The sequence below is a fragment of the Balaenoptera musculus genome, chromosome 19, assembly GCF_009873245.2.
Source record: "Balaenoptera musculus isolate JJ_BM4_2016_0621 chromosome 19, mBalMus1.pri.v3, whole genome shotgun sequence".
NCBI classification, from domain to species: Eukaryota; Metazoa; Chordata; class Mammalia; order Artiodactyla; family Balaenopteridae; genus Balaenoptera; species Balaenoptera musculus.
Window position 1 is genome coordinate 50,104,066 of NC_045803.1, and position 13,589 is coordinate 50,117,654.

The window sequence follows — 13,589 nt, forward strand, 5'->3', positions numbered from 1 at the left end:
CATTTTAAATAAGTATCAAAAGGAGAAGAGGGAAGGATGAGAAGGCTTTAACTTTTCTGTCTCCCACTCTAGGATGTGCGACCCTAAGGCTGGGGTGTCTGTTTATTTTTATTTTTTGGCCAAGCGGCATGTGGGATCTTAGTTCCCTGACCAGGGATCGAACCCATGCCCCCTGCAGTGGAAGCGCGGAGTCTTAACCACTGGACCGCCAGGGAAGTCCCCGGGGTCTCTGTTTTATTCAATGTACTCGCCTCTGTATCTAGCAGAGTGTCTCCCAGGCAGTAAGTACTCAGTCAACATCTGTTGAGTGAATGAATGAAATGCCAGGCTCCCTACCTGGTAAAAACTGCAATAATATTAGTGAAAGAAATTTGAAATCAAAAACCATTTTATAAGTCACAAAGTTTATCTGCTTCACTTTCTCTTTATGTATTCAACCCACAACTTATCTAAAGAATGATAACAACAGATTCTGTGCACACTATATTTAAAGGAAGATGTGGGAAAGACCACGGATTATCCAAGAAGACAAAGCAAAGGAAGGACAAGAGAGTCTTGGAGAAAGAACCATAGATGAGAAACATGGAATTAGGGGCGAATACAGCCAAGAGAAAATAAGTCTTCAAGTGTCAGAACTGAGAGCAACTGTGGCTATTTGGCTATTAAATGTCCATGGGAACCTGCTGCATGGTACCCTTCCTACATAATTTCTTAGTTCCTGATAGAATGTCTCTAGTGATAGAGCACTCACTGCTCAGGATGGGACACGCTTCCATTAAGGACAGTTGATATTTATGTATTCATTTGTTCCAAAAGTTATAAGTATGTTCCAAGTGCTGGTCTTAGATGAGGAAGATACAAGCATACTCAAAACGGACAAAGGCTTCAACCCTGGGGAACCTAATAATTCTTGTGGGGAGAAAGATAATGAATAAATGCCAATACAATATCAGTTCTCGCACCAAGAGCAATGAAGAATAAAGCAGGGCACACGATTCAGAAAATGACAGGAAGGAAGGTCTCTCTGAGGACACGGCCATAGGAATCATAGGAATTTCTGTGCACGTGAATTAATTCTGTTTTCAGAAGCAATTTCCAATAAATTGAAATCTCCCTCTGTTCAATCTCTCTTTGAATTTTTGAAGGTAACTAGTTTCTCTCCTACAGTCAACATCTGTCAGTCCCTCACTGCTTTCTCCTAAGACACAGATTTCAGAATTTTCATGTCGGTCCCAATTTGTGCTTTTAGACAAGCAGCTTTTGGACCCAGAACTAGATTCACGCACCTGCAACGGCTGGGCTGGTGTTGAGCAAAGCTGTAGTACCATCCCCTTTGATTTGGAGATGTTACTTGTTATAACGATGTCTCTGATTATATTAGCTTCTTTTTAGTCACTGATTATATAGGTTCATTCTGAGCTTTCGCACAGAAGCAGCCCTCCATCTTATTTCCCAAGAATTATCGTTAAATTTGGTCTCTTCCCATTCTACATATGTACAATTGGGATTCACGTTTATCCCTTTTCCAAAGGAAGAGTGGATGAGTTTTGATAAAGCAAGTGAATGGAAAAAATGGAAAGGAAACAACCAGAATGGTGACAGCTTATTCTGCACACGTAACACAAAGTACGTTAAATTTGGTACTTGTACTTTGTACATAGGGTAACTAAAATAAATTGTGATGCTGAACCAAAATCAAATCAAATCAACATAAAAGGTCAAATACAAGCCATTACTTTAAGGTATAATAAGTACCAAGAACTTAATACAGAGACATTTTTTATTCATGATGCGTGTGTGTGTGTGTGTGTGTGTGTGTGTGTGTGTGTGTGTGTGTACACTCTGCAAATAGGCCTTTCCATGCCTGTAATCATCTACCACCTCAGTTACCAAGTATGGTGTCTCTATGGGGCATATATGGTTTCATGAGTTTTTCGTCTGGACAATTCATACCAATTTCAATTAACATCCCTGGGAGACTTAATTGCTGAAATGTCAAAGGTAAGTTTAGAAACATAAGTACATTCCAAACACATGAACTCTTCGACTTATACATGTGGGAGGAAAGGGGTGTCTTGTGAAAAAAAAAAAAGTGTGGAAAAATAAACAAAACCGAAAGAAGTGAATGAAAAACTAGGCCAGGACGGGTCTGGGGAATGAAAGGTAAACATGGAAACTTTTTTACACAGGCAGCAATTTCTTCTGTGTCGTTCATTCACGTGACTGTTCACATAGAGACATATTTGTTTGAGGTTCGTAGAGACCAAATTACCTGCCACTTTCGTATAGGGTTTCCACTGGTAGAACCATCCACGGAAAGGTTTGCTGTTATATTCTGCACACTGCTGGGCTCGAAAATCCAAGCTATTTTCATTACAAGGGTTAATATTGCACAGCTGATATACACGGCTGGGGCCGTGACAGAACTTGCCACCATACTGAGGCCTAAAAAGAAAATTAGAGATCTTCAGTACTAGCAATCAAAAGGCTATTAGTCACAGGCAGTAATATACGGAGGGACAATGAAGATGATCGTGGTCACAGTGTATGCAGTGTATACCGTCCGTTACAAAAATGCAAACACGTAGCTTACTACCCTTATGTCCCAACCCTTCTTATACCCATGGCAGACATAACTAATCAATCAAGGATTTTTTCTTTCTCTTTGCTTTCTTTACTCGACATAGCCCTTGGGCGGCCACTACCACTGCTCATCAATTGCCATGTTAGACCAAACTTACTTGCCACCTCTGAGCCAAGTTTTACATTCTGGCGATTTCCATAAAGACTGATGAAGGCATATTCTTGACACTCATCCTATCACCTCATGTGTTAGGGCAATCTGTAAACACACCTAAATGTTCCTGTGAATGTAGATGTGTGCTTGTGTGCTACGCATGCAAACACACACGCCCCCTTTGTTGGCATCAAAGCTCTTCCAACGCAGACCCAACTCCTCCCTAGCTTGTCTCCCATCTCTGACTACTCCCATAATCTTCCTACAACTTGCCATGCACCTGCTGTGATGTAGGACAGCGGTCCCCAACCTTTTTGGCACCAGGCGCCAGTTTCGTGGAAGACAATTTTTCCAGGAACCGGGGTGGGGGGCGGACGGCAGGGGATGGTTCAGGAGGCAATGCGAGCCATGGGGAGAGGCAGATGAAGCTTTGCGCCCTCACCTGCCACTCACCTCTTGCTGTGCGGCCCGATTCCTAACAGGCCGTGGACCGGTACCAGTCCGCAGCCCGGGGGCTGGGGACCCCTGACGTAGAAGGTCAGTCAGGACACTGAGGATATTACATGCCATATTTTCCAATCCAGCTTTGTCAGTCACTGAGCTGATAGTTCGATGACTGTCAGACTCACGTGTGCTTTATTCTAACTGATTCTAAACTCTGGGGGAAAAACATGTCCTTGTTTTCATCTGCATAATCACTTTTTAACGTTGCAGGTGGCCTGCTCCTTTCCTGCCAAGCACAATGGGAAATGGATTTCCAGAGTGGGGAATCCCATTAGAACATAAATAATTATGACCTAATGGCAAGCTCTTCAAGATCTTGCTAGGCAGACTGCAAAAACCAGAAAGCAAAATAAAAAGGAGTGTCACCACACTGAAAGTTACCAGTGACATCTTACCCAGCTTACTCCTGGCACAAAGCAATTGCTTCTTTTCACTCCCACTTTTTTTGTAGTTTTCTCCTAAGGCTAAAACCCAACTACGGATCACCTCGTACAAAAGCTCAAGGCAAACATGTAACATGAAAGAAGGCTCCAAGTTAATAAATTTCTGTGATTAAAATTCCTTGTCTCTTTAGGAAGCACAAGAATACTATAAAACACTCCTGGATTTGCTTCAGCATATTTTATCAAATTCTCCTATGCTAAAATGGATTCAACAGAAACGGGAAGTGTCACACCGCCAGAATGAGATTTTTAAGCTATTTCAAAACATTCTGGAACAACTACTAAAACACTCAGCAGTCACTGTGCTAGATTAAATCCCTGAAGACTTCTTAAATCATTATCCAAAAAGCATTTAGAAAAACCTTAAAGTGCCTTATGAGAGCCTTACTCTATTCCTGGTCATCTTTATAAGTCATAATCAAAATTTTCTCAGTGTAAGCCTTTCCGGTCGGAGATTTTACAAATAAGCTTCATTTAGACTACTCAAATTCAATAAAGTGAAAGAGGACCACGTGTGACTTCTTCAACTCAGGAACTGTAACATGGGAAAGACCTCAAAACTCATATAGCCATCCCCTCATTTTATAGATGAAGTGAAAAACGGCAAATAGAGCTTCCAAAATGTGCTCAGTGAAGGTCACATGTCTAGAAAGAGCCAGAACAGAGCTCAACCTCATACCTTTGGGCTCTCTTGGATGCTGGTCCTGCTCTGCCATGCATGCATTTAACTGAGTTAGGCTAGAGGGGTGGGGCATGAGAAGACCAAGAGGGAGACAGTGACGTCCAGTGGTTAGGGAGCTGGCCTTGGACACTGAAGCAGACCTGAATTGAAACAGTCTCTGCTCTTTCCCAGCTTAACTTTAGGCAATTTTAGTTAACCACCTAATCTGTAAAATGAGGACAGCTGTGATGATTATCTGAGATAATGTTGGTAAAGAATTTAGGGCAGAGTCTACAGCCTACCTGGCACAAATACATTGTAACTATTTTAAAGTGCTTTCTACTTTTAATGACTAGCAAGAATTTGGACTTTGCCATCAAATCCTCAATTACAGATACATTTTTTTCTGCAGCTTTGAATATGAATATTAGGATAAATTAACAGAAAATTCTACCATGATGTCCCTTGGTACAATGAGTTCATTATCATTAAAAAAAAAACAAAAAAACAAAAACAGAAAACAAATATCTAGGCACCTGATTTTTTCTTTGTATTAAGCTACTATAAAGTATACCCATATTTGCTTCTGCATAATTTACCAAGTCCTGACTACAAATGGTTATTGTTGGCTGACTGGTTGATCATTAATATCAGTTGGGAAGCTCTATTAAAAAAAAATATATATATATATATATAAATATAAATATATATATAACACATACATATACACACATATATATTTATACACACATATATTTACATATATATGATTTACATACACACACGGACACATATACATAAATAATATTCCTGGGTCCTCTGCAGGCTTTCTCAATAAAAATACATGATGAGGAATATCAAGAAATCAGTGTTTTTTAAAGCACACTTGGTGATTCTGATAATCAGCTGAGCCCGGAATTTACTGGTTGAAAAATGGGCCAGAGATATGATTCAATGATTATCCTGGCACTGTGACTCTAGTGGTATGACATTCTTTCTCAAATCGACTCATGTTTTAGGAGAGTTCTAGAATGCCTTAGCAAGTTTACTTATCACTATTTCAATTTTACTATTTGAATTTTCACTATTAATTTTCTTGAACAGAGTGTATAGGCATTTCACGAGGCTCTCTTCCAGGGACCCAGAAAAAATGTTCGCTGTAAGGATTAAGACAGTGGGATCTTGGTCTGACTCTCCCATGTCCAGCTTGGTGACCCGAGCAAGAGCTGCTCCTCTGAATGGGACCGTCTGTCTCCCCTGGCTACCCATTTGCAAAAGAACTAGATGAAACAACAGATTTCAGCTCACATCTGTTCTAACCTGATTGGGAGCAAACGCCTGGAGAAGTCTTTTGAGAAGGCTCCTGAGGCATAGTGGGGACCAGCGGAAAATAGGGGGCCTTTGATCAATTAAAAAGGTCTGTCACAGACATGGGACGAGGAAGAAGGGCCATATGTGCCAGGTACTGGCCATTCCAGAACCAGATAACCTTTCAATTCTTTTGAAGCTGAGAAGTTGGATAGATCCATGACCCAACCAGAAATAATTCATTTTTTATGAAACAAACTATGTTCTGAGAAAACCATCATTACTGTGCAATGAAAAGCTCACATTGCTTTTCATGTGAACAAATGAAATGGTTAGGCTGATCTGAACAGACCAAATGTTTAAACTGAAGCAAGCGAGAAATAAGTAACTTGAAAGAGGGAGAAAAAAACAGCTTTATGACAACAATGTGAAATAAGAATGGAGAACTGATTCAGTTGTCTTGAAGCAGCCGATCATTGACTTGTTTTATTTGTGACTTCGTGCATAATTAAACAGAATTCTGATGAGCCTTAATCTTGTTTAAAATGATAAAACTGCACCAAGTGGAACTACTCGAGTGATTAATTCTTTTACAGGCATCTCTAAAGTTACAGTATGCTATTTCCATGAACAATGCCCTATTATAATGAGTGTTCTCAATCCCACAGATATGAGAGAGGTTTTAATTTAAATCTCAGGGGCGTCATTCATGCATTTCACCAGCAGAGTTATTAAATTAGGTAATCTCTTTCTTTCTTGGGAAAGTAGCGAGATTGTAAAATGCTGCGATGTATGAAAACCAGATCCATGAAATATGCTTCAAAAATGAAAAGTAATACAATGATTTTAACAATTCTAACCAAGACACGGGCTACATTCAAAGTATGAGGGGGGTGTTTTTAATAATCTGGTATAAACTGCAAATGTATCACAAGCCTCCCTACCATTAGACCTAGTTCTTGGGTCTGATTAGAGCAGAGCATCTCAGCTGGGAATGACTTTGCCCCCTACAGGATGCTTGGCCAAGTCTGGAGATATTTTCATTGCCGTAACTTGGAGGCTGGGGGGAGGGGGAGTCATCCTACTGGCATCGAGTGGGTAGAGGTCAGGATTGCTACTCAACACCCTGCCACATACAGGACAAACCCCCAAAACAAAAAATGTTCAGCCTAAAATGTTAAGAGTGCCAAAGCTGAGCGATCCTAGATCAGCCTGAGATATTGCAAGCACCTAACAAACCATGGTCAAAGCATCTCCAAACCTTCCCTTACATTTTGGAACAAACTGGCCTCTTGATCCAGCTCAGATGAAGTACTATTTGTCTTTTCAAAAATTTCCTTTTGCTCTCATTTCATTTTTTATTTAAATTTGCAATCCACCAAACATGTATGCAATGCTTGCCATGTGCCAGGCAATTCTGAAAAGCCCTTTACAGGTACCAGCTCAGTTGAGGTAGGTCCCGTCATTATCTCCTTTTTTATAAATGAGGGACCCAGAGCAGGGAGGGTTAGCCGTCCAAGGCCGCCTAGCAAGGAAGGGGTGGACCAGGAGGCCCACTTGGGTTCCTGGGCTTGAGTCTCTGTTCTCAACCTCCATGCTATGCTACCAACCGAATCGTGTGGTAAAATTAAATCCACTAGTTTTTCAGGGTCCCATCAGTTTCTTCTCACCCCCATAGCCTTCTCCAAAGTCCAATTTCATCAGGAAGGCCTCTGCCCGCTGCTTCTGAGGACTGACCCTCTGTTACCCGTGTTCCTGGCGAGCTTAGGATGAGGATGAAGAAAACCACATGGACCCCAGAACCTTTTGCCGAATGCCCACTTGATGCTCCCCAGTGTGCCGGGAATTCTACAGACACAATCTCTAATCCCCCCAAACCATGTGAGGTGGGCGCTGTCATCTCCATTTTATACATAAACCCAACCTCCAAGTTCAAGCCATCTTCCCAAAGCCACACAATTAATAAGTGACAGATCCACTTATGTGGAGTCATATCTTTCCATCTCCAAGTTCTGAGCTCTTTCGACATCACCACTCCAGTCAGGAAATGTACATCTCACACTTGTTTCACATGCGAATTAGAGCAGATAAAAGCAACCTAAAACCACCTTCATTTCACAGAGCACAGAGGGCAGCTCAGAATCCCAGGACCACCAGATCAGATGGTGCCCACAAGCCAATCTCAACCCAGGGATGTTTTGATTAGCCCTCCCAGCATTTTATTTTTCTAAAGAAAATTGAATTTGTTGTCAATATTTTAAAAATTGGGAAATTTCACACAACAATTTAAAAATTGGGAATTTTCACACAATACTTTCTCCAGTTCATCAGTTTGCAAAACACACACACACACACACACACACACACATACATACACACACACACACATACAGAGTCTACCAGCCAAGCTTCTCTGTTCTACAACATCCCAGGCATGCAGCTCTAATTTAGATGCAGAAAGTAATTCACACCATTACTGGAGTCCGTGATAACAGAGTCACACAGAGAATAACTCCTTTGCCGTTTTGAGGTTTCTGCCCATCATACCTCCCCCAGTGCATACAGCCTTTATATACAAGCAGTAAAACCCTCATTCGTTGATTGCTATTAAGCAGATGGAAGAAAACTACACTTAAAAACAGGTATAAACAAGACAGACAAATATGCAATAGGTAACAGGCTGAAGGTTCATGCCTTAGAAATACTGACTTTGCGTCGGAGCCTTACTTGGGGTTATTGCAGTGTCTCTCCTGATACTTCACGCCTCCACCACACGTTCGGGAACACTCTGACCACTTCGACCAGGCGGACCACTGGCCGTGGATGGGCCGAGGCCCGTGCTCCCCAAACTTGACACACTGGCCTTGCCGACACCACTGTGAAAAGAACGTGTGACTTTCAGAGACCACCTGGGAAAGCACGTGCAGATGCCTCGATAGTATCCCTTTCGCTGGCTGTGCTTACACACCGGTACCCTGCCTTCGCCACGTTCATTTTGAAAGGCTGACATCTAGAGAGAAGGGGCATTTGTCACCAAAAGGCTGAGTATGACAGGCTTTGTGAGCTGTCCAGGTGACATGTTCAGATAAGGATCCACCCTACCGCCTACAGAGGCAGCGCAGACACGAAGGCGAGCCTCCCTTGACATTTAGAAACAATGGGGCTCAGAGAACCCTTGGGCTCATTTTTCTTCCAGGAGAATCAGGTTTTCAGATATGAACACAGAATTTATCACGATTATCACATCCGGAAGACAGATATAAGTATGCATACGTTTTCGTTTCAGATCATCCCTATAGAGCATTTCTGTTGAAACCGAGTAGCTTTCAGGCTACACAGATTGTGTTTTTAGGTAACACCTTTGCCCTTCTGTGTGAAAGGTCCCTGTGTCAGACCCTCTGATGACTTTGAGCTGAGTGTCTTTTCTGAATCAGCTCTGGGTCTCTCATGTGCTGGTGATCTGCTCAGTCCGAGAACTGTTTTCTGTGCTGACCTTTCCATTTGAGTTCTCCTTTGCCATCCGGTCCAGTTCTGTGGGTCACCTCTGTCCTCTGGGCTTGCACTCACTGCTGGGAGTGCTTTCTTTTTTCCCCCTGCGGCGCTTTTATTACAAGCAAGTTCTGCATGACTTAGAGCATAATTGCACACTTGCCTAAAAGCCTCTGCAATTAGATCCAAAGGGTTGGGGTTTGGATCGTGCCAGGTTCTGCCAAGGAGTGGGGATCGGTTACAGAATTACGGGGAGTTGGTTTTGCGTTCAAATCTCCACTTTTCCCCCGTGATACACTTGGCTTCGTGGCGGTTTGTTGTGAGGCTTGGTTGCTAGTGCGCTTTGACTAGGTCAAGAGACGGCTTCCTTCCTTCAGTTTCTTGCCATGTGCTGATGAATTCTTCTGTTTTCCATTTTTCTTTTCCCCGGATTAATTGCTACTTCAGAGTTTGCATTAAATCATATAACGTTGTTGAGAACTTTGACGGGGGAAGCAATGGGTCATTTGAGGATTTTGTCAACCCTAAGCATGAACCTGAATCTTCCCCACCAAGAATGGCTGCGTCTCTCAGGCACTGAGCTCAGTGGCTGGGACAAAATAACAACAAGAGCCAATAATAACAACAGCAGCTACAGTTTATTAAGTTGCATCTCTGTGTGCACACAATGGTGCTGGGGGGAAGATGGGGGAAAACTTCATATGCAGTATCTAACATAACCTTCACAAAGCACGTCGCAGTTAATAACTATTTTCTGAGTGAGAGAAATATAGCAAAGAAATACTAACTTGCTCAGAGTCAAACTACCCAACTAGCTACACAACCAGCTGAGACCAGGTTTAAACTCAGTAGCCTAAGGACGTATTTACTACTCACCTCGGAGGCAAATGACTGACCAATGCATCTTAACTCGAATTTTTTTTATTTTTTAGAAATATGGTTTTGAGATCTGTTCCAATCCTTCAATTAATTTGCCTTTCTTTTATTTCAGTATTCATCCTAGTATCAAGTTAAGCTGCTCAGAGATTTGTCTCCTCTGGTGTTTTTAATCAGTAGAGGAATCAGGAATACATAGGAATATACACACATACATGCATGATCTGCATGTTTATTACATATAAAACGTAATACATAAGATATATACATATATAGTTATATGGATCTATTCATATATACTACTATCACTGCTTCTAATTTTAAATTAAATGGCCACGACTTGGGCGAATACCTTTTATAATAGACAGCAAGCACAAACCTTTCTTTCCTCGTACACATAACCTAGATAGAAGTATGAGACTTTCATATCCTCACGTTTACCCAGTATTCGTGGCACAAATACCACTGAAGGACCAGCGAGAAGGGGGCAGGGAGGATTCAGGTGGGTTTCAGTTACAATGAAAGAAAGAAACAAAACATGGGGTGACTGCTACTCTACAAGACATGGCCCTGGCCTCATGGAGTTTACAGTCTAATGAATAGCTAATTACATCCCTTAGGGAAAGAAGACTCCAAGAACCATATCTATGAGTGCAGTGTAATTATACTAGAGTGAAGCTGGGTGGAAGTTACCAGAATGCTCTCAACTGAGGGTGACCTTACAGGTAAGGGCTTTTCTGCAGTTTATTATATAACCATAGTCTGGTGTTTCAAAATAATGAGATGGGGGGAGTGGTCTAAGGACATCTATTTTCTCATTTCTGGCTTGATTAATCTCATGCTATATTAACTGAAGTCTAATCCAGAAGCAGTTTAGCCCCTGTTAAACTAGATCCTGGGTGTATTTACATAACAGACCTTAGATCTATGCCATTTATCACTTATTTTCCTCATTTACTATATAAATCTTTTCTCGTACATCCCTCCCATGTTTAATGCTGTTGCTTTCTTTTTTTTATTTTTAAATTTATTTATTTATTTATTTATGTCTGTGTTGGGTCTTCGTTTCTGTGCGAGGGCTTTCTCTAGTTGTGGCAAGTGGGGGCCACTCTTCATCGCGGTGCGCGGGCCTCTCACTATCGCGGCCTCTCTTGCTGCAGAGCACAGGCTCTAGACGCGCAGGCTCAGTAATTGTGGCTCACGGGCCCAGCTGCTCTGCGGCATGTGGGATCTTCCCAGACCAGGGCTCGAACCCGTGTCCCCTGCATTGGCAGGCGGATTCTCAACCACTGCGCCACCAGGGAAGCCCCCTGTTGCTTTCTTAATGAAAGAATGCCCACTAATCCTCAAGTTGCAAGTTCTAAACTTTGACACTCCAAAAATAAAAATGATGTGAGCAGTACTTACATATTCAATTAATTCATTGTTTTGTATCATCACAGCTAAAACACCCTTCTGCACATTTTCACTGAGAATCCTTACTGAGATTTCCTAAGACCAGGACATCTGATTAAAAATCGCATATGACGCTTCAATTTTTTAAATGTTTATTTTCTTTAAAATAAAAAGAGTTAAAAACTAAAATCTTTTTAGAGGTACTGAAGAAATGCCTTAACAAATAGCAGAAAGCATCTTCTGAACATTCATTTATTTCGTGTGTCTGTGTCTTTGCCTCTATTGCTGGTCTCTTCCAAAAAGTCTCTCTTTCACCCAACTGAAGAACTTCAAATTCAAATTCCAACAGCCATCTTGGGGCACCCATTCATCATAGTTTATTCTAAGTGCACACCTATTTCCAAGCAGGATTCATCTCTTATTCACTTGGGCTTCGATAGCAGCTACGCGCTTCAAGAAGATGTGTTTAAAAAGAACCAAAGTTATTGGCTTCTGTGCAGTTTCTCCCACTGGACTGTAAATGTTTGAAGAGATAAAATGGAGTTTTATTTATCTCTGTAGATATTTCACCGATATCTAGTGGTCAAGAAATGATGATGGAATTGAATTCAAGTTAAGTGGCCAATTCTTTTCTACAGGCTTGGCTGTCTCAAGAGAGCCAATGGCAGAGACCGAAAAACCTGCAATATCTCCAGCTCTCTCATTGTTCACAGCTTCTCTGTCATGGTCTTGCAAAGTTACGCCCCAAATCTGGATCATTTTACTGGGACCTCAAGTGTATCTTCCCCTCCAGACTCTACTGGGAGAGGGGAAGAAAAATAGAAACTCATATATTAGAGTCCTTCCTTCAAAACACAGAAATCTCCCATAATCTTCCGTAATAGAAATGGTTCTTAGGGTTGAAGATAATTGCAAGCGAAAAGACTTTCTGTACAACCTAGATGGAGATGCAGCTTGCCCCTCAAGAGATGTTGCTATAAGGGACAGGATGCTGCGATCGGGCATGTCAGAAGCTCAATGACTGGTCCTGTGAGGTGCATCACAGAGGCTTTGTATGGAGGCACAGTTCTTCCTTTGCTACTAAAGGAAATATCTGCTTCCCAAGGCTTGTCTACACTGAATCAAGTTTAAAAAGCAAACAGTAAACAATGAAACCCTCCAGCTCATTGAACTAGAAACATTTGAACCCAAGCCTCCATCTAAAAATGGAAAACAAAGGCAAAAGGAAAGAAACCTTCTTAAAAGATGGAGCCAACTTGGTTATATTTGCATTGAGTTTTAGAATAGCTGCTAAAGAATGCTGGTTAATTGAAAGCAAAGTCAGAAAATACATGAAGCCAAAGCGTTCCAGTCTGAGGTAACAGTACAAATAGTTTGGGTTCTACACTTTATTAAGTTTCTAGAACTAAAAACTAACAAGTATGCAGTTTACCATACTCAAGCCACAAACGGTCCCTTCCGCGGCAGGCATGAACTTGGTCTCACACCTGTGGCCCACTCGGTGGCACCAAAGTGATTTGCAAATGTCCTGAAAGGAAAGAAAGAGATGGCAAGGGTGATGATACAATAAAAACAAAAATATCCAAAGCTGTTGTATACAACATTCTATTTTCAGGTGGCCGAAATGGGACATTATCCAGAAAGTAGAGTCAAGTGAAGTTAGTAGTAGCAAGGTAACCAGTAATATGTCCTAGCAAATATGTAAGCAGGAAATTTCTACACTACCCATATATTCATGTGTGTTTAGTAATGACTGGGAGGTAACAATAGTTAATTTGGAGACTATTTGCCTTTTAACTAAGAGATCTGGTTTCTAACCATCATCACCACCATCATCATCACCACCATCACCATCATCATCATCACCATCACCATCATCATCATCATCATTTAAGTAGAATAGACCAAGACTGGAATAATGCATGTCTGATTCAAATCCTTGTCCTGCATTTCCAGGTTGCAGGACCTATGGACATGTTATAGAAGCCCTTTAAACCACAGTTTCCTCACCTGTGAATAAGTGATAAAATTAGCACATGCCTCAACAGGGTTGTTCTCAAGGACAAATGGTGTAAATGATCATCATCATTCCTTCTTCATCTTTATAATAATTTTCAAGCATTTGGACAATTTAATTCTTACACTAAGCCTATGAAATAATTTAACTCTCATGCTG

General features: G+C 41.4%; 1 protein-coding gene across 1 annotated transcript in view; it reads right to left on the reverse strand.

Annotated features, from left to right (window-relative positions):
• Nucleotides 1–13,589, reverse strand: part of ADAMTS18 (ADAM metallopeptidase with thrombospondin type 1 motif 18) — a 185,827-nt gene that overhangs the window by 50,113 nt on the left and 122,125 nt on the right. Inside the window, exons 12-14 of the mRNA XM_036832341.1 lie at nucleotides 12,846–12,941; nucleotides 8,381–8,529; nucleotides 2,273–2,445 (exon numbers count right to left, since the gene is read on the reverse strand). Of these exons, the coding sequence (XP_036688236.1) occupies nucleotides 2,273–2,445; nucleotides 8,381–8,529; nucleotides 12,846–12,941 (418 nt within the window). The remainder of the gene's footprint in view (nucleotides 1–2,272; nucleotides 2,446–8,380; nucleotides 8,530–12,845; nucleotides 12,942–13,589) is intronic.